General features: G+C 32.3%; 3 protein-coding genes across 3 annotated transcripts; all 3 read right to left on the bottom strand.

Annotated features, from left to right (window-relative positions):
* Nucleotides 1-54: 54 nt before the first annotated feature.
* On the bottom strand, nucleotides 55-12,564 carry LOC145753571 (uncharacterized). The gene is made up of 16 exons (XM_082569976.1): nucleotides 12,423-12,564; nucleotides 11,676-11,793; nucleotides 10,670-10,851; nucleotides 10,268-10,382; nucleotides 9,483-9,655; nucleotides 5,241-5,315; nucleotides 4,948-5,065; nucleotides 4,687-4,865; nucleotides 4,315-4,429; nucleotides 3,916-4,094; nucleotides 2,507-2,617; nucleotides 2,157-2,274; nucleotides 1,528-1,709; nucleotides 1,122-1,233; nucleotides 674-846; nucleotides 55-274 (listed from the first exon to the last, which is right to left on the bottom strand). Exons 1-16 carry the CDS (start codon nucleotides 12,490-12,492, stop codon nucleotides 270-272), a joined length of 2,025 nt encoding a protein of 674 aa, XP_082426102.1. The 5' UTR covers nucleotides 12,493-12,564; the 3' UTR covers nucleotides 55-269.
* LOC145752520 (L-rhamnose-binding lectin CSL3-like) lies at nucleotides 6,236-8,083 on the bottom strand. Its single transcript, XM_082568820.1, has 6 exons — nucleotides 7,978-8,083; nucleotides 7,657-7,777; nucleotides 7,354-7,535; nucleotides 7,025-7,136; nucleotides 6,641-6,819; nucleotides 6,236-6,511 (listed from the first exon to the last, which is right to left on the bottom strand). Exons 1-6 carry the CDS (start codon nucleotides 8,033-8,035, stop codon nucleotides 6,504-6,506), a joined length of 660 nt encoding a protein of 219 aa, XP_082424946.1. The 5' UTR covers nucleotides 8,036-8,083; the 3' UTR covers nucleotides 6,236-6,503.
* Nucleotides 12,565-13,718: 1,154 nt separating the features above from the next.
* On the bottom strand, nucleotides 13,719-19,673 carry LOC145753572 (rhamnose-binding lectin-like). Its single transcript, XM_082569977.1, has 11 exons — nucleotides 19,604-19,673; nucleotides 18,835-18,971; nucleotides 18,080-18,356; nucleotides 17,677-17,791; nucleotides 16,884-17,056; nucleotides 15,380-15,397; nucleotides 15,058-15,178; nucleotides 14,755-14,936; nucleotides 14,426-14,537; nucleotides 14,042-14,220; nucleotides 13,719-13,912 (listed from the first exon to the last, which is right to left on the bottom strand). Exons 1-11 carry the CDS (start codon nucleotides 19,671-19,673, stop codon nucleotides 13,905-13,907), a joined length of 1,392 nt encoding a protein of 463 aa, XP_082426103.1. The 3' UTR covers nucleotides 13,719-13,904.
* Nucleotides 19,674-21,254: the final 1,581 nt, after the last annotated feature.

The following is a 21,254-nucleotide window of genomic DNA, read 5'->3' on the forward strand; positions in this document are numbered from 1 at the left end:
TTTTTTTTTATTTTGTTTTTTCGCGCATTGATAAAAGTAAATAATAAATACATTTACAATTAATATTACAACAATGCAACGAGAAAAAATGACAAAATCTATATAGAGCAACTCAATAATATATTTGGTTATACAATCAATCTTATATAAGTGCAATAACAAAATGAAATATACACAGTTTAATAGCTTTGTCTTGGATCCTAATAAAGTATATAGGTTGTAAAGTAACATTATAAAAACTGCAATATGTTGTAGATTGGACCTTTACATTAATCTAAAAATTTTAAAACATAATTAAATAAAAAAATAATGCAAAAAGCATGTAGCCTGAGCATTACAAAAAATCTACTAAAAAACATTTTTTTCCAAAATAAAAAACAGTTAACATAAGTTATTTTTTATATTTTTTCTGTATATATCTTTACCCTCGATGTGGGAAAGTCGACTTATCCATAGAGTACTCCAACCCAGTTCGGTAATAATGCTGCTGATTAAGTGCTGGCTCAACAGGAGTTTATACCGTTTATAGCGCCTTACTCAAGGGCGCTACAGCATGAGATCAGTGGGGATTGAACCCACGACCTCATGTGTGGTGAAGTAAGTGTTCTTATCACTATATCACGTTGGCGGAAAATTATTATCTAAATAATGTTAAAAAAAAATTAAAACTCACTGATTGGAACGCACGAGTATTGAATCTCTAAATATTTAGATACTCCTGGGCAAGGGTTACCATAAATTCTGTCGCTTGGAAATATTCTGCAGATCGAGTTCATGTTGCATTGGTCTTGTATGTAATCAAAGGCCCCACAGGCCGTGCAGTTGGTGATTTCGTTATCACCACATCTGAACAAAATGAAGCTTATATATATGTCCATATTATAGGCCAATGCTGAATAAGTGCTGGCACATCAGGAGTTTATACCGTTTATAGCGCCTTTCTAAAGGGCGCTACAGCATGAGAGTAGTAGGAATGACCACAGGACCTCATGAAATATGAAGTGTTCTAACTACTACACCACGCTGTCGGTCTATATACACAAGGTCCTTGCTTCGACCCTCAATACTTATATATTAAATTGATCTTATTTCTAATACAGCTTAGAGTAGATGTTTCTTACATTGTTGAACTAGTTCTTCCATACATTGCACTTTGAATTAGAATCCGGTTAGGCCAGGGACAAGTCAGAATACCGTTTCTTTCTTCACAGGTTATACTTGTTAATATTGGCCCTTTTGTAATATACATTATACTTTAATGTCTTATTTAAATGCAAAAAAAATTAAGCATGTCGAGTTGTCCTTATTTGAAATTAAATTGAAAAAACAAATTGGCAAACCATAAAAATAAGTTAATTTTTATCTGATGCCTTAAATGACCTGGTCAGTTATAAATTACTTAAAAAGAGGTGACATTAACCCCTTTTAAATGGGCTGAAATAAATACTTCGTTTTCTTGGATTTGCGCTTTAACAAATGTGGTTGGTAATTAAAAAATTTTGTCAAAAATTACAATTTTAAACTCACTGACAGGATAACATGTGTATTCGATGTGTATGTATTTTCCTGTGCCAACGCAAGGGTCGCCAAACACGCTGCTGCTGGCCTCAAGGGTACACGAAGTCATGTTATTGCACAAATTTCCAATTATGTCGCCTGAACCACAAGCTCTACAAGCGGCAACAAATGCCTGAGGACCACTTGAGCAGCTAAAAACAGACAAAAATTTATAAAAATTCTACTGTAAGAGTATAAAAAAATATTAATGTCTTTGCGAGTTAGTTTTTTTTATTTCTTTATCTTCGATGTGTAAAGTCGTATGCGCGACCTAAACATAGAGTAACATCAATTACTTCGACCCAGTCTCGAGTTGCCTATGGCAGTTTAAAATATTATAATTTATTTTTGTATATATCTTAATCCTCGATGCGGGAAAGTCGAATGCGCGACCTAAACATAGAGTAACATCAATTACTTCGACCCAGTCTTGAGTTGCCTGTAGCAGTTTGAGATATTATAGATTATAATTTCCCAATAATTATGCTGCTGTTTAAGTGCTGGCTCAGCAGGAGTTTATGCCGTTTACAGCGCCTTACTAAAGGGCGCTACGGCATGAGAGCAGTAGGAAATTTTAAATAACTTTTTTAAAAGTTTACATGATAGAAGAGTTGCGACCGTAAAATGCAAAGTTAGTTGAGATTACGTATCCATCCGGACAAGAAATAGTCTCGGTATCCCCCTCGCAAATATCGGCTGAATACCTAATTCCTGTTTCTGTAACAAAGTTCGTATATTTTACAAAAAAACAAATTTTAAATTATATTAAATTAGTTTTTAAATTCTTTTTATTTTAAAAATATTCTTTTTCTATTTCTGTTGGTAAGTTGTTTCAAATGAATTAAAATCTATCAAAAGATAAATAGAACCAATATTTTTAAATTAAAATTCAAATCATATTTAATATTTCTTAGAACTTTCAAAATTACTGAAGTGTTTATATACTTACGCTCGTTATATCCCCACGCTATGCTTGATAACACAAGGCACAAACTAACTATATGAACATTTACGTTCATTTTTATGTAAAAATTAAACAATTTCAAACCTAAAATAAGGTCTTATAATTGTAAATCATATTTGAATCTTGCGTTGTATGATCCTAACCTTGCTACAAACTTTTTGCTTTTTATAATCAAGTTTTGTAAATTGATTGGTTCTTAACTTTTGTGACGTCAGAATTAGTGATAATTCTCGTTAGACTTTATTTTTGTAAATTCCAATGACTCTTAGGCTCGATTTTAAATACAAAAATTTTAGCTAAAGTTTATTTTTTGTGCCACTAACTTTACTTATATTTTTGCGCTAGATTGAAACTTGCTATAAACTACAGTACATGTGCACTGACTTAAATCCCTTGTTCTTAAGTACTTAGGTTATATCCACCCGATTATGATACATTTTTCAGTAAGGTTACTCTTCAAAATGTGTCACATTATAGGTATTACCAATTACCTAAACTAATACTACAGCCTATCTCTTTTCACCTTTAAATACCTTGCAACAATCTGATGTATCATATTACGTATAAGGTGCTTATTTATATAGCAGTTGTTTGTATCGACACATAGTTTTTGCGCGTTTGTTTTCTATATTTGGAACTTCGTTTTTTTTGCGAATTGTTAAATGGTCTAAAACAATTCGCCCAGAAATGCATAACACAAAACATATTTTGGGTTCCTTTAAAAAAATTTTGTGATTTATTTTCAAAATAAGAATTTGCTTGTTATAAAAGTATGCATGCTGTTCTTAATTACATTTTATAATTAACTTATCTTTTGTCAAGTCAATTGAAGAAAAACAATTAATTTTAAAAGCCATATTTTGAACAAAAATTTTGAAGTATATATTTTTTTAAAACAAGCACACGAGTAAATAAGGCATGCACATTTCTATCGCCACTGACGATTTGACAGCTACTCACCTAAACAGTAAAAACATAAATTTATTAAAAAAAAAAATCCGGCAGCGTGGTATAGTTGTAAGAACACCTGCTACACCACAATGAGGTCGCGGGTTTAATCCCCTTTACACTCTTGCTGTAGCGCCCTTGAGTAAGGCGCTAAAAACGGTATAAACTCCTGCTGAGCCAGCACTTAATCAGCAACATAATTACTGGGCAATTATAATCCATAAATCCCAAACTGCCACAGGCAACTCGAGGCTGGATTGGAGTAACTAATGTTACTCTATCTTTAGGTCGCGCATTCGACTTTCCCACATCAAGGATAAAGATATACGAAAAAAAAATCACTTAACAATTAAGCGTTCACAAAAATTTTTACAAAATTTCAGTTTTTTAAATTTTAAACAGATAACGTAAATTATCTAAGTTAATATGTTAAGTTTATAACTTACTGGGTGAAAGAAGAACGCAAGTGTATTGAACGTCCAGATATTTAGGCACCCCTGGACATGGATCACCAAAAATATCGTTACCAGCACGTACGTTACAACTGGTTTGCATGTTGCATTTATCTTGTAAGTAATCGACGGCACCACAAGCACCGCAATTGGCGTTACCGTTGTTACCGCATCTAAAAATAACAAATTTTTGTTTAAACAGAAGTTGGTAATCGTTTTTTATGCAGTTTTAAGCCTTCACTTAAATATTAAAATTGTTTATGTTGTTTAAAATAAATTAATCTAATTAAAAATTGGTTCTAAGTTCTTCGATAAGCCAAACCCGATTATATAACAGGGCAATTCATTTCACAGTTCGTTTTAAAATAGCATTGTTAACAACGTAAAACTAACTCTGTTGCACTGGTTCTTCCGTAGACTGCATTCTTAATTACTATTCCTTTTCCAGCTGGACACGAAAAATCACTGTTATGTCCTTCACAAGTTATGCTTGTCCTTATTGCATCTTCTGTAATATTATTTAAACTTTAATAACTTAACAGACACAGTTGCAAGTAAAGGAAAGTCTAGAGTATGTTTAAGTAAAAAAAAACTTAAATAGTAAAAAATATTTTAAATCAGTATTAAATGTTTTATATGCCCTACATTTTGTAATATTACCTATTCCAAAACAACTTGAAATATTTGCATTTTTTTTGATATTGTGATTCAACTAATCGAGTGAAAAAACTATTAATTTAATTAAGTAATCATTCTTAAACTTACTGATGGGAAAACATGTATATTCAATGTGTATATATTTTCCTATAGTAACACAAGGATCGCCAAATACACTGTTGCTAGCATCAAGATGACACGAATTTCTGTCATTGCACAAGTTTTTAATTTTTGCTTCAGAGCCACAAGCTTTACAAGCGACAGCATTCATTCTTGCATGAGGACAACTAAAAACAAGAAAAACCATTAGGTTGCACTTATAATTTTATTAAATATGTTTTTAATAGATTTTTACAACGTTAAGTTTACAGAGTAGTAGAGGTGCGTCCGTAAAAAGCTGAGTCAGTTGAGATTTTGTATCCTTCAGGACAGGAAATGGTTTCAGAGTGATATTCACAAATATCAACAGAATGTTTTATTCCCAGTGCTGTAGCAAAATTATTACAAATTATCGATTAATTTCGATTACTTTTAAATGTTTTTATTTCTGTAGGTTCAATTTTAAAAATTGCAGGCCTGATATTTATTTATAAAATTGTAAAAAAAAAATTTATGATATTTTTTGAACAAAATATTTTAATTTTGTAAACTTTAATACTTACGTAGCAGAAATCCTGACGCCGAGCTTAAAAAAGCAACTAACAGCCCGACTGCAATAAAGTTCAAGTTCATTTTTATTTAAATGTTAACTTATTCTTATTATTTTCTAAAAAATAACTTATTCTTATTATTTTCTAAAACGGTTTTATTAAAGTAATAGTTTGATCTTGCGTTGCAATTGCAAGTTTGCATTCTACTTCTCTTAATAAACTAATATTTTCCAATATTCTGGTCTCTTTTATAGACAGGTTGTTGCAACCTGATTGGTTCTTAACTTTAATGACGTCAGTTCTCTTGATGATTACATGGTTTTTTGCTAACAGTTGTCCTCGAATGTCACCTGAAAAAAGCTGATTTGTGCAAATTTAAAAAATCTATAGCAAGCTTTTTAAAATCAGGGTTTTTGAAAACATTTATTCTTTGTGTTTACCTCAAGTAAAACTTGTTAACTATAATGCATATACTGTAAACTGACTTTACACTTTTATTTTTGTGCACCCGATTAGTTTGCAATTAATCCCAAGATGATTTTTGGTCCCTCTGGTTATTCTATATTCTGCAGTCTCTAGCGATTAAAGATACATAGGTGTACAATTAAGCACAAAAAAGGCTATAACTGTAACTATTTTAAAATTTGTGGGAAAGTTTGCTCTGTCTTTAGGGATTTAAATGAGCACTTGCAAAATAAATGATGTAACATAATGATGCATCACTCGAATAATGTATTTTAAAAATAACGATATTATATAGTTTAAGCTGAAACAATTATTTTAAAGCTTTAAAAACTATTATTTTAAATCTGTAACTTTATATTTATGTTATTAATATTTTAAGATGAGGATAAACAGAATATTTCAAAAAAACTTAGCCTCTTCTGTATCGGACTAAAGGGAAGTTACAATGTTTTGAACCTACAATAAAATTGTGGGAAACTTTGCGCGAGCCTTAAATAAGTTAAGAATAGCAAAACAAACATATTTTTTTAAACTTTGTGATTTTATTAGCGAAAAAGGCAGTTGAATTAGCAGAAGAGAAATTCAAGTAAGTAGTTTACATTAAAATAATTTTGGAAGCCCGTTCTGGTTTAAGTAGCTTGATCATGGTTACATTTTGTTAATAACATAAATCTGTGAGGTAAATTTAAGAAAATCAATTAATTTTAAAAGTCACGTTACAAACAAAAATTCTGAAGTAAATATTTTTTGCAAAACAAGCCACAAGTAAATAAGGCATGCACATTTCTATCACCACTGACGATTTGACAGCTACTCACCTAAACAATAAAAACATAAATTTATTAAACAAATCACTAAACGATGAAGCGTTACACAAAAACGATTTTTTTAAACGTAAAACTGATAACGTTAATTATCTAAGTTGATATGTTAAGTTTATAACTTACTGGGTGGGAGTGCGACGCAAGTGTATTTAACGTCCAGATATTTAGGCACCCCGGGACAAGGATCACCAAAAACATCGTTACTAGCTTGAACGGTGCAACTGGTTTGCATGTTACATTGCTTTTGCAGGTAATCGATAGAACCACAGCTTCCGCAATCGGTGTGTCCGTTGCCACCGCATCTAAAAGTATTAAATTTACGTTTACACTAAAGTAGGTAATCGATTTTTATCCAGTTTTAAGGCTGAACCTAAGTATTGAAATCGTATATGTTGTTTGGAATAAATTACTTAAAACTGTCCATATGTTAATGCAACTTTATTTTACAAGTTGTCTAAAAGTACCTACATGTTATACCCTAAAAAATGTCAAAAAATTAATACTAACGTATTTCTAGCAGTTCTTCCAAATATTGCGTTCTCGATAACTATTCCTTTTCCAGCTGGACACGACAAAACATCGCTTTGTCCCTCACAGATTATACTTGATTTTGTTTCTACTGTAATATTACAAAGTGAAAAATTAGCGCAAAACAATAATTATATATTTCTGAAAATGTTTTAAAAAGCTTCACATTTTGCAGATCATTCAAAAAGTAAGTGTGTTAACTATTTAGAATGGGTTGAAATATATACGTTTGTTTTACGGGTTTTGCGATTCAACTAAACAAGTCAGAGATTTATTTACTCACATAAGTAATCACTTTTTGAACTTACCGATTGGATTGCATGTGTATTCAAGATGTATGTATTTGCCTGTTCTCTTGCAAGGATTGCCAAACACACTGTTGGTAGCCTCAAGTTCACATGAATTCCTGTTGTTGCACAAATTTCTAATTATTGCCCCAGAGCTACAAGACATACAACCGGCAACTTGTGCTCGTGGACCATTCGGGCAACTAGAAACAGAAATGTATTAAAATGTTGGTTCAAAAACATGACAAGAGTCGTGATATAAATGCCTTTAAACAGTTACTTTAATAAGACTTTATTGATTTTTTTTAAAACGTCAGGTTTTACATTGAAGAGGAGGTACGTCCGTAAAATGCTACATCAACATGGATTTTAAATCCTGGGGGACAAGAAACGGACGCAGCCACCGAGTTTTCACAAATATTAAGGCTGTATTTTTTTCCCTGTGCTGCAACAAAAATAAAACAAGTTTTTTGATTAATTTGGATCTTTTTTTTTAACTAAATATTTTTTTTAAACGCATTACAAATTATGTAAAGTAACTAAAAAATGACAGACCTGATATTTATTCGTACAAATTTAAAATTTTTGTTTTTTGATATTATGCATTAGACAAAACAATTCATTTTAATAAACTTTATTACTTACGAGCTCCTGACACCATGCTTAAAAAAGCAACACACAGACCGACTACAATAACGTTCATTTTTAGATGAAAGTAACTAACAGCTTTAATTTAACTTTAAAAATTTCTAAACAGAAAACAGTTTTAATTATAACACTCTTCTGTATGGTATAGCTATTTAAATAAGCCTTCGCCCCTTAAGTTTGCCTTATATACAAGCTGTTGCAACCTGATTGGCTCTTCGGTTTATTGACGTCATTTCACGTGATAATCGCTCGTTGTTATTCCGGGCAGCTGTCGTCGAATGTCCAGTGAGAATTTATTTTTGTAAATTTAAATATTCTCAAGTAGGCTATTTGCTGTTTTCTTGAGCATAAAAGTTTTATTTTTTTGCGCTAAGTAAAAACTCTGTTAGTTATATTTACCCGAAAAATCCCTTGGTAATTCCTAATTTGTAGTCTCCAGTGATTAATTCTACTTAACTAAGAAATCAAGCTTTACAAAGGTCATAACATCGACCAATTTAAAACTTGTTTGGAAGGTGCGCTTTGTCTCTTGGGGTTTAAAGCGCTTGCAAACTTAATTTATTAACAGTAATAGTAATCGTTGACTAAAGTGTTCTATCATAAAAAACACTCTAGAGCTCTAAGACTTTAAATAATTAGGACAAAGTTTTTTAAACAGGTATTAAAAATTCACAACTTTTTATTTATGTTGATATTGTTAAATACTGAAGTTTTAAAAACAAATTAATAATATTTTAAAACAGGACTAAGCTTTAAAACTTCTATTGAACATACTGGCACATTACAATGTTTTGGTCCTGCAATAAAATTGCTGAAAATTTCGCACGAACCTGAAATAAGTTAAGAATAGCAGGACAAACATATTTTTTTTAAATTTGGTGATTTTATTAGCGAAAATGGCAGTTGAATTAACAAAAGAGAAATTCAAGTAAATAATTTACATTAAAATAATTTGGGAAGTCCGTTCTGGTTACATTGAGATGAATTTAAGAAAATCAACAGGATTATATGTCACATTGTAAAAATTATACTTCTGTTAATGATTTGACCGTTGCTCTAATCTAAAAATTGAAAAAATAAATTAAATAGTTTTAAATAAAAATCACTATTGTATAGGCATTTACACAAAAATATAAGTTAAAAAAAACTTTTTTTAAGACAGTTAACATAAATTTTAAATAAACCGGCAGCTTGGTGTAGTAGTAAAAACACTTGCTACACCACCATGAGATTGTGGGTTCAATCCCCACTGCTTTCATGCTGTAGCGCCTTTAAGTAAGGCGTTATAAACGGTATAAACTCATGATGAGCCAGCACTTAATCAGCAGCTTAATTATCGGGCAATTATAATCTATAATATCCCAAACTGCCACAGGCAACTCGAGACTGGGTCGGAGTAACTGATGTTACTCTATGTTTAAGTCGCGCATTCGACTTTCCCACATCGAGGATAAAAATATATACAAAAAAAATACACGATATAAATAAAGTTTAAAACTTACGTGGTGAAGCACAAGTGTATTTGACTTCCAAATACTTGTGTACTCCCTGACATGGATCACCGAAAATGCTGTTATCAGCATAAACGTTACAACTGGTTTTCATGTTGCATTGGCTCCTTAGGTAATCAACAGCACCGCAGCCACCGCAGTTTGTGTTACCGTTGTTACCGCACCTAAAAATATTATCGTTAAAAATTAAAATCTTGTCAGATTATTTTTTAATTACATTTTATTTAAAAAATAAATCCTTAGAATTCTCAACAAGAAGTAGGTGATAGTTTTTTGTGCAGTTTTAAGTCTATCTATCCACATGAATTTTAATATTTAATATGACATTTATATAGGCAAGGCTAAACATCATATCAGTACCTACAGTCTTAGTTCGACCCAATTTGATCATATTTTAAAACGATGCTGTTCAGTCTAATAATTTTTAACATTAAAGAAAGTCTGGCATAAAAAAGTAAATAAGAAAAAGTAAAAAAGTTTGCCGGGAGCGTGGTGTAGTGGTAAGAACTCTTGCTACACCACACATGAGGTCGTGGGTTCAATCCCCACTGATCTTATGCTGTAGTGCCCTTGAGTAAGGCGCTATAAACGGTATGAACTTCTGCTGAGCCAGCACTTAACCAGCATAACTACCGGGCAATTATAGTCTCTATAATATACCAAACTGCCACAGGCAACTCAAGACTGGGTCGGAGTAACTGATGTTACTCTATGTTTAAGTCGCGCATTCGACTTTCCCACATCGAGGATAAATATATATACAAAAAAAAACTAACGTTGTTGAACTAGTCCTTCCGTATATCGCGCTTTCAATGACTATTCCTTTTCCAGCTGGACATGACAATACATTATTCTGTCTCTCGCAGGTTATGCTTATCTTTGTCGCTCCCTCTAAAATATTAATTTTATTATTTAGCATTTTTAATAAAGAAAAAAAAAGTTTTAAAGTACGCGAAAAAATCATCTATACAAAATACATGTGGGATCTATAAAAATAGTTTTTAATGCCATCTTATGTTTAAAGTGTATTAAATTATTTACAAACAACCTAAAAATAGGTGATATTAACCACATTTAAGCGGGCTAAAAGATTTTCTTCGTTTTTTTGTTTTTTTTGTGATTTAAGTAATCGAAACAATTATTAAAAAAACTATTAAAATATTTAATCTTGAACTTACTGGTGGGATAACATGTGTATCCAATGTGTATGTATTTTCCTGTGCCAACGCAAGGGTCGCCAAACACGCTGTTGCTAGCATAAAGTGTACACGAATTTCTATCATTGCACAAATTCTTAATTTTGTCGCCCGATCCGCATCCCTCACAACCGACAACATATGCCTGAGGACCACTTGAGCAGCTAAAAAAAAAAGATGTTAAAAATGCTGTTGCTAAAAAAAATGGCAGCAAATTACGAGCCGAAAGGTTTCGGGTTCGAGCCGCACCATTGTCACATTATTCAATCTTTAGCCCGATGTTTACAGATAGCTTAAACACACCTTTTGGGTTCGAGCTGCACCAATGTCACATTATTCGCTCTTGAGCCCGGCGTTTACAGATAGCTCAAACACACCAAAAGGTTTCGAGTTCGAGCCGCACCAATGTCACATTATTCGCTCTTGATCCCGGCGTTTACGGATAGCTCAAACACACCAAAAGGTTTCGAGTTCGAGCCGCACCAATGTCACATTATTCGCTCTTTAGCCCGCCGTTTACAGATACCTCAAACACACCAAAAGGTTTCGAGTTCGAGCCGCACCAATGTCACATTATTCGCTCTTTAGCCCGCCGTTTACAGATACCTCAAACACACCAAAAGGTTTCGAGTTCGAGCCGCACCAATGTCACATTATTCGCTTTTGATCCCGGCGTTTACGGATAGCTCAAACACACCAAAAGGTTTCGGGTTCGAGCCGCACCAATGCCACACTATTCAGCCTTTAGCCCGATGTTTACAGATATCTCAAACACACCAAAAGGTTTTGGGTCCGAGCCGCACCGTCGCCATACTATTCGGCCTTGAGGCCGGCGTTTACGGATAGCTTATACATGTCATAACATCACACCCCTACCCAAGAAAAAATACAAAGCCTATCACCTTAAGATGATATGAAAAAAAGTAGGTCTTGTTTAAAATTCGTATAAGGTTTATTTTAAGCTTTAACAAAAAATGTTAAGTTTTACATGGATGGGGAAGTTCTTCCATAAAATGCAGAGTCGGTAAAGATTTTGTATCCGGGAGGACAGGAAATTGTTTGAGTCTGGTGCTCACAAATATTAGCGGAAGATTTTATTCCCCGAGCTGAAATAAAAAAAAATTTTAAAAGATTATGTCTAGTCTATGTTGGTTATTTGTTAAACGAATTACAAAATTTGCAATAAATATAAATAATCATCAATACTTAATAATATAATTCTCGTAATATGGTCGCAACTCCTAATCAATATTTGCCGGCAATAATTTACCAGCGTACCGCAAATGACTGTTTTATTAATAAAGTAGGCCTTCAAATGAAATATATATCGTCCACTGATCATCATTATATAAACTCGGAACCTAACTACGAGCCGAAAGGTTTCGGGTTTGAGCTGCACCATTGCCACACTATTCGCCCTTGAACCCGGCGTTCACGGATAGCTCAAACACGTCACAACAGCTATTCGCCCTTGAACCGGGCGTTCACGGATAGCTCAAACACGTCACAACAGCTATTCGCCCTTGAACCCGGCGTTCACGGATAGCTCAAACACGTCACAACAGCTATTCGCCCTTGAACCCGGCGTTCACGGATAGCTTAAACACATCCCAAACCGCACACCCTTACCCGATAAAAATTATCAAAAACTTATCTCCTTAAGAGGATATAGAAAAAATTATGGTTTCCATTAACATTAGCCAAAATAATTTAATTTTAAAAACATAAAACTTACGTTCTTGAAATCCCGAGGCAACGCTTAACAATGCAACACACAAACCGATTGCAACAACGCTTACGTTCATTTTTAAGTTAAATTTAAACAGTTAACAACTTTGGTTCAGTTATCTTGATTATTTTTTAAACAAAAAAACAAATTTTATTAAAATGATATTTTTATCTTAATTCGCAGTCTGTAGTAATAATTATAATCTGTAACATAATGAACGTATGCTGGTCTCTTATATAATTTAAAAAAATGTTTCATAACATCGCAGCTTTTCTTTTTAAAATTTTTTATGACGTTAGTTTTCGTGATAACTATAGGTTATTGTTACTGCCAGTTTTTGCCGGATGTGCAGCAGTATTCAATTTTTAAAAATTTCAAAAAATTTTTGGCATTGTTTTTAAGATTATGGATTTTCCAAACTATTAGTAAGCTAATTTTCGCTTTAAAGCGAAAATAAGATAAAGTCATCGAAACCTTTAACCAATAAGTTGGTTTTTCCTAAAGTTTTTTTTTGTGGAATTAAATTTAAACATTTTACTACCAAGTTAAACTTTGGAAACCCCTGTAAGCGTGTAATGACTTTTATTGAGTCACGTATGTTGTCCGGTTTTAAACCAAACATATTAACACTACGGCTATCCTAAATTTTCTCGTTGGGATTACAGTGCGAGCACTACGGCTATCCTATATTTTCTCGTTGGGATTACAGTTTTTGGTCCCTCTGGTTATTCTATATTCTGCAGTCTCCAGCGATTAAAGATACATAGGTGTACAATTAAGCACAAAAAAGGTTATAACTGTAACCATTTTAAAATTTGTGGGAAAGTTTGCTCTGTTATTAGGGATTTAAATTATAGCGCTTGCAAAATAAATGATGTAACATAATGATGCATTACTCGAATAATGTATTTTAAAAATAACGATATTATATAGTTTAAGCTGAAACAATTATTTTAAAGCTTTAAAAACTATTCTTTTAAATCTGTAACTTTATATTTATGTTATTAATATTCATTTTTAGGGTTTTTAAATATAAACTATTAAGATTTTAAGATGAGGATAAACAGAATATTAAAAAAAACTTAGTCTCTTCTATATCGGACTAAAGGGGACGTTACAATGTTTTGATCCATACAATAAAATTGTGGGAAATTTTGCGCAAACCTTAAATAAGTTAAGAATAGCAGAACAAACATATTTTTTTAAACTTTGTGATTTTATTAGCGAAAATGGCAGTTGAATTAACAGAAGAGAAATTAAAGTAAGTAGTTTACATTAAAATAATTTTGGAAGCCCGTTCTGGTTTAAGTAGCTTGATCATGGTAACATTTTGTTAATAACATAAATCTGTGAGGTAAATTTAAGAAAATCAATTAATTTTAAAAGTCACGTTACAAACAAAAATTCTGAAGTAAATATTTTTTTGCAAAACAAGCCACAAGTAAATATAAGGCATGCACATTTCTATCACCACTGACGATTTGACAGCTACTCACCTAAACAATAAAAACATAAATTTATTAAACAAATCACTAAACGATGAAGCGTTACACAAAAACGATTTTTTTAAACGTAAAACTGATAACGTTAATTATCTAAGTTGATATGTTAAGTTTATAACTTACTGGGTGGGAGTGCGACGCAAGTGTATTTAACGTCCAGATATTTAGGCACCCCGGGACAAGGATCACCAAAAACATCGTTACTAGCTTGAACGGTGCAACTGGTTTGCATGTTACATTGCTTTTGCAGGTAATCGATAGAACCACAGCTTCCGCAATCGGTGTGTCCGTTGCCACCGCATCTAAAAGTATTAAATTTACGTTTACACTAAAGTAGGTAATCGATTTTTATCCAGTTTTAAGGCTGAACCTAAGTATTGAAATCGTATATGTTGTTTGGAATAAATTACTTAAAACTGTCCATATGTTAATGCAACTTTATTTTACAAGTTGTCTAAAAGTACCTACATGTTATACCCTAAAAAATGTCAAAAAATTAATACTAACGTATTTCTAGCAGTTCTTCCAAATATTGCGTTCTCGATAACTATTCCTTTTCCAGCTGGACACGACAAAACATCGCTTTGTCCCTCACAGATTATACTTGATTTTGTTTCTACTGTAATATTACAAAGTGAAAAATTAGCGCAAAACAATAATTATATATTTCTGAAAATGTTTTAAAAAGCTTCACATTTTGCAGATCATTCAAAAAGTAAGTGTGTTAACTATTTTAAAACGGGTTATATTATATGCTTTTTTTCGGATTTTGTGATTCAACTAAACAAATGTCAGAAATTTATTTACTCACATAAGTAATCACTTTTTGAACTTACCGATTGGATTGCATGTGTATTCGAGATGTATGTATTTGCCTGTTCTCTTGCAAGGATTGCCAAACACACTGTTGGTAGCCTCAAGTTCACATGAATTCCTGTTGTTGCACAAATTTCTAATTATTGCCCCAGAGCTACAAGACATACAACCGGCAACTTGTGCTCGTGGACCATTCGGGCAACTAGAAACATAAATGTATCAAAATGTTGATTCAAAAACATGACAAGCGTCGTGATATAAATGCCTTTAAACAGTTACTTTAATAAGACTTTATTGATTTTTTTTAAAACGTCAGGTTTTACATTGAAGAGGAGGTACGTCCGTAAAATGCTACATCGATATGGATTTTAAATCCTGGGGGACAGTAAGCAGATGTAGCAATCGAGTTTTCACAAATATTAAGGCTGTATTTTTTTCCCTGTGCTGCAACAAAAATAAAACAAGATTTTTGATTAATTTGGATCTTTTTTTTTTAACTAAATATTTTTTTTAAACGCATTACAAATTATGTAAAGTAACTAAAAAATGACAGACTTGATATTTATTCCTACAAATTTAAAACTTTTGTTTTTTGATATTATGCATTAGACAAAACGATGAATTTTAATAAACTTTATTACTTACGAGCTGCTGACACCATGCCTAAAAAAGCAATGCACAGACCGACTACAATAACGTTCATTTTTAGATGAAAGTAACTAACAGCTTTAATTTAACTTTAAAAATTTCTAAACAAAAAACAGCTTTAATTATAACACTCTTCTGTATGGTATAGCTATTTAAATAAGCCTTCGCTCTTTAAGTTTGCCTTATATACAAGCTGTTGCAACCTGATTTACTTTTCGGTTTATTGACGTCATTTCACGTGATAATCGCTTGTTGTTATTCCGGGCAGCTGTCGTCGAATGTCCAGTGAGAATTTATTTTGTAAATTTAAATATTCTCAAGTAGGCTATTTGCTGTTTTCTTGAGCATAAAAGTTTAATTTTTTTACGCTAAGTAAAAACTCTGTTTGTTATATTTACCCGAAAAATCCCTTGGTAATTCCTAATTTGTAGTCTCCAGTGATTAATTCTACTTAACTAAGAAATCAAGCTTAACAAAGGTCATAACATCGACCAATTTAAAACTTGTTTGGAAGGTGCACTTTGTCTCTTGGGGTTTAAAGCGCTTGCAAACTTAATTTATTAACAGTAATAGTAATCGTTGACGAAAGTGTTCTATCATAAAAAACACTCTAGAGCTCTAAGACTTTAAACAATTAGGACAAAGTTTTTTAAACAGGTATTACAAATTCACAACTTTTTATTTATGTTGATATTATTAAATACTGAAGTTTTAAATACAAATTAATTATATTTTAAAACAGGGCTAAACTTTAAAACTTCTATTGAACATACTGGCACATTACAATGTTTTGGTCCTGCAATAAAATTGCTGAAAATTTCGCACGAACCTGAAATAAGTTAAAAATAGCAGGACAAACATATTTTTTTAAATTTGGTGATTTTATTAGCGAAAATGGCAGTTGAATTAACAAAAGAGAAATTCAAGTAAATAATTTACATTAAAATGATTTTGAAAGCCCGTTCTGGTTAATTAAGATGAATTTAAGAAAATCAACTGGATTATAGGTCACATTGTAAAAATTATACTTCTGTTAATGATTTGACCGTTGCTCTAATCTGAAAATTTAAAAAAATAAATTAAATAGTTTTAAATAAAAATCACTATTGTATAAACATTTACACAAAAATATAAGTTAAAAAAAACTTTTTTTAATACAGTTAACATAAATTTTAAATAAACCGGCAGCTTGGTGTAGTAGTAAAAACACTTGCTACACCACCATGAGATTGTGGGTTCAATCCCCACTGCTTTCATGCTGTAGCGCCCTTAATTAAGGCGCTACAAACGGTTTAAATTTCTGATAAGCCAGCACTTAATCAGCAGCTTATTTATCAGGCATTCGTAATCTATATAATATTCCAAACTGCCACAGGCAACTCGAGACTGGGTCGGAGTAACTAATGTTACTCTATGTTTAAGTCGCATTTCGACTTTCCCACATCGAGGATAAAAATATATACAGAAAAAATACACGATATAAATAAAGTTTAAAACTTACGTGGTGAAGCACAAGTGTATTTGACTTCCAAATATTTGTGTACTCCCTGACATGGATCACCGAAAATGCTGTTATCGGCATAAACGTTGCAACTGGTTTTCATGTTGCATTGGTTCCTCAGGTAATCAACAGCACCGCAGCCACCGCAGTTTGTGTTACCGTTGTTACCGCACCTAAAAATATTATCGTTAAAAATTAAAATCTTGTCAGATTATTTTTTAATTACATTTTATTTAAAAAATAAATCCTTAGAATTCTCAACAAGAAGTAGGTGATAGTTTTTTGTGCAGTTTTAAGTCTATCTATCCACATGAATTTTAATATTTAATATGACATTTATATAGGCAAGGCTAAACATCATATCAGTACCTACAGTCTTAGTTCGACCCAATTTGATCATATTTTAAAACGATGCTATTCAGTCTAATAATTTTTAACATTAAAGAAAGTCTGGCATAAAAAAGTAAATAAGAAAAAGTAAAAAAGTTTGCCGGGAGCGTGGTGTAGTGGTAAGAACTCTTGCTACACCACACATAAGGTCGTGGGTTCAATCCCCACTGATCTTATGCTGTAGTGCCCTTGAGTAAGGCGCTATAAACGGTATGAACTCCTGCTAAGCCAGCACTTGATCAGCAGTATAATTATCGGGCAATTATAATCTATAATATCCCAAACTGCCACAGGCAACTCGAGACTGGGTCGGAGTAACTTATGTTACTCTATGTTTAACTCGCGCATTCGAGTTTCCCACATCGAGGATAAATATATATACAAAAAAAAAAAAAAAACTAACGTTGTTGAACTAGTCCTTCCGTATATCGCGCTTTCAACGACTATTCCTTTTCCAGCTGGACATGACAATACATTATTTTGTCTCTCGCAGGTTATGCTTATCTTTGTCGCTCCCTCTAAAATATTAATTTTATTATTTAGCATTTTTAATAAAGAAAAAAAAAAGTTTTAAAGTACGCGAAAAAATTATCTATACAAAATACATGTGGGATCTATAAAAATAGTTTTTAATGCCATCTTACGTTTAAAGTGTATTAAATTATTTACAAACAACCTAAAAATAGGTGATATTAACCACATTTAAGCGGGCTAAAAGATTTTCTTCGTTTTTCTGTTTTTTGTGTGATTTAAGTAATCGAAACAATTATTAAAAAAACTATTAAAATATTTAATCTTGAACTTACTGGTGGGATAACATGTGTATCCAATGTGTATGTATTTTCCTGTGCCAATACAAGGGTCGCCAAACACGCTGTTGCTAGCATAAAGTGTACACGAATTTCTATCATTGCACAAATTCTTAATTTTGTCGCCCGATCCGCATCCCTCACAACCGACAACATATGCCTGAGGACCACTTGAGCAGCTAAAAAAAAAATATATTAAAAATGCTGTTGCTAAAAAAAATGGCAGCAAATTACGAGCCGAAAGGTTTCGGGTTCGAGCCGCACCATTGTCACATTATTCAACCTTTAGCCCGATGTTTACAGATAGCTTAAACACACCAAAAGGTTTCGAGTTCGAGCCGCACCAATGTCACATTATTCGCTCTTGAGCCCGGCGTTTACGGATAGCTCAAACACACCAAAAGGTTTCGAGTTCGAGCCGCACCAATGTCACATTATTTGCTCTTGAACCCGGCGTTTACGGATAGCTCAAACACACCAAACGGTTTCGAGTTCGAGCCGCACCAATGTCACATTATTCGCTCTTGAACCCGGCGTTTACGGATAGCTCAAACACACCAAAAGGTTTTGGGTCCGAGCCGCACCAATGTCACATTATTCGGCCTTGAGGCTGGCGTTTACGGATAGCTCATACATGTCACAAAATCACGCCCCTACCCAAGAAAAAATACAAAGCCTATCACCTTAAGATGATATGGAAAAAAAAGTAGGTCTTGTTTAAAATTCATCTAAGGTTTATTTTAAGCTTTAACAAAAAATGTTAAGTTTTTCATGGATGGAGAAGTTCTTCCATAAAATGCAGAGTCGGTAAAGATTTTGTATCCGGGAGGACAGGAAATTGTTTGAGTCTGGTGCTCACAAATATTAGCGGAAGATTTTATTCCCCGACCTGCAATAAAAAAAATAATTTTTAAAAGATTATGTCTAGTCTATGTTGGTTATTTGTTAAACGAATTACAAAATTTGCAATAAATATAAATAATCATTAATGTTTAATAATATAATTCTCGTAATATGGTTGCAACTCCTAATTAATATTTGCCGGCAATAATTTACCAGCGTACCGCAAATGACAGTTTTATTAATAAAGTAGGCCTTCAAATGAAATATATATCGTCCACTGATCATCATTATATAAACTCGGAACCTAACTACGAGCCGAAAGGTTTCGGGTTTGAGCTGCAGCATTGCCACACTATTCGCCCTTGAACCCGGCGTTCACGGATAGCTCAAACACGTCACAACAGCTATTCGCCCTTGAACCGGGCGTTCACGGATAGCTCAAACACGTCACAACAGCTATTCGCCCTTGAACCCGGCGTTCACGGATAGCTCAAACACGTCACAACAGCTATTCGCCCTTGAACCCGGCGTTCACGGATAGCTTAAACACATCCCAAACCGCACACCCTTACCCGATAAAAATTATCAAAAACTTATCTCCTTAAGAGGATATAGAAAAAATTATGGTTTCCATTAACATTAGCCAAAATAATTTAATTTTAAAAACATAAAACTTACGTTCTTGAAATCCCGAGGCAACGCTTAACAATGCAACACACAAACCGATTGCAACAACGCTTACGTTCATTTTTAAGTTAAATTTAAACAGTTAACAACTTTGATTCAGTTATCTTGATTATTTTTTAAACAAAAAAACAAATTTTATTAAAATGATATTTTTATCTTAATTCGCAGTCTGTAGTAATAATTATAATCTGTAACATAATGAACGTATGCTGGTCTCTTATATAATTTAAAAAAATGTTTCATAACATCAGCTTTTCTTTTTAAAATTTTTTATGACGTTAGTTTTCGTGATAACTATAGGTTATTGTTACTGCCAGTTTTTGCCGGATGTGCAGCAGTATTCAATTTTTAAAAATTTCAAAAAATTTTTGGCATTGTTTTTAAGATTATGGATTTTCCAAACTATTAGTAAGCTAATTTTCGCTTTAAAGCGAAAATAAGATAAAGTCATCGAAACCTTTAACCAATAAGTTGGTTTTTCCTAAAGTTTTTTTTTGTGCAATTAAATTTAAACATTTTACTACCAAGTTAAACTTTGGAAACCCCTGTAAGCGTGTAATGACTTTTATTGAGTCACGTATGTTGTCCGGTTTTAAACCAAACATATTAACACTACGGCTATCCTAAATTTTCTCGTTGGGATTACAGTGCGAGAGAATTCTTACCTATGAAGAACGGTTCGTTAGATTTCTTTGCTATGGTGAACAAAACAATGTTTTCTTTTCGTTTGGGGACTGTCTGCTAATTAACAACAAACTTATAGGGTTTGGGTAATATACCTGAAGACTTAGATGATGTCTGCAAAGGTGAAACAACCGTCAGTGTTCAGTGGAGTCGCAAACTTAAAAGAATAGGTGTTGTCTAACGACTGCTAATTAGCAACAAGCGTACTGCCTAATTTCAGATTTAATCAAACTTATTACTGTAAAGTTAAAAACTTATCATTTTAAACGTCATACAGTTAACGTAAATTATTTTACTGATCTAATAACATTCGTATTCAATGTTTATATATTTCTCTATGCCAGCACAAGGAACGCCAAAATGCTATTGCTAGCCTCAAAACATTTAAATGTTGTTATTTTTTAACACTCGAAATTTTTTAGCCTTTTATATTTATTTTTAATTAAACAACGCACAAACTAATTGCAAAAACGCTTGCATTTATTTTATGTAAAAAAGTAAAAAACTTTTGGTTAGTGTGATTTTTTACATTTAGTTACTTTGCAATAATCTGATATATCATGTTACGTATAAGGTGCTTATTTATACGCCACTTATTTGTATTGGCAAAAATTTTTCGCTAGACATGTGCGTTCTTTGCTAAAACTAAAACTTTGGGTTTATTTTTAAAATGCCTTGAAAAAACAACACAAAACATAGTTTTTAAGGTTTTTAGTTTTAAAAAAGTTTTTGTATAAAGCTTGTTAGAATTTGTATGTATTTGTTTGTAAAATAAGCAAGCAGTTTGTCCGGTTATATTTTATTAATAACATATTTTTGTCGAGTCAATTTACAAAAAATCAATTAATTTTAAAAGTCACATTATCAACAAAAATTCTGGAGTAAATATTTTCTGCTAGACTGCGCTTTCTTGTCTTTTTTGGGAATTGAACAGCTACTTTAATCTTAAAATTAAAAA

This window comes from Corella eumyota, chromosome 5 (assembly GCF_963082875.1).
Source record: "Corella eumyota chromosome 5, kaCorEumy4.1, whole genome shotgun sequence".
Taxonomy (NCBI): Eukaryota; Metazoa; Chordata; class Ascidiacea; order Phlebobranchia; family Corellidae; genus Corella; species Corella eumyota.

Coding starts and splice junctions, on each gene's coding strand:
- LOC145753572 (XM_082569977.1), bottom strand. CDS start 19,673: ATGAACGTAAGCGTTGTTGCAATCGGTTTGTGTGTTGCATTGTTAAGC. Junction 17,057..17,676: donor GGAAGGACTAGTTCAACAAC/GTTAGTTTTTTT, acceptor TAATATTTTTAG/GTGCGGTAACAACGGTAACA. Junction 14,221..14,425: donor GGAAGAACTGCTAGAAATAC/GTTAGTATTAAT, acceptor TAATACTTTTAG/ATGCGGTGGCAACGGACACA.
- LOC145753571 (XM_082569976.1), bottom strand. CDS start 12,492: ATGAACGTAAGCGTTGTTGCAATCGGTTTGTGTGTTGCATTGTTAAGC. Junction 4,430..4,686: donor ATATACATGTTTTCCCATCA/GTAAGTTTAAGA, acceptor ATAATATTACAG/AAGATGCAATAAGGACAAGC. Junction 2,275..2,506: donor AGCGTGGGGATATAACGAGC/GTAAGTATATAA, acceptor ACTTTGTTACAG/AAACAGGAATTAGGTATTCA.
- LOC145752520 (XM_082568820.1), bottom strand. CDS start 8,035: ATGAACGTTATTGTAGTCGGTCTGTGTGTTGCTTTTTTAAGCATGGTG. Junction 7,778..7,977: donor AAGCATGGTGTCAGGAGCTC/GTAAGTAATAAA, acceptor TTTTTGTTGCAG/CACAGGGAAAAAAATACAGC. Junction 7,137..7,353: donor ATACACATGCAATCCAATCG/GTAAGTTCAAAA, acceptor GTAATATTACAG/TAGAAACAAAATCAAGTATA.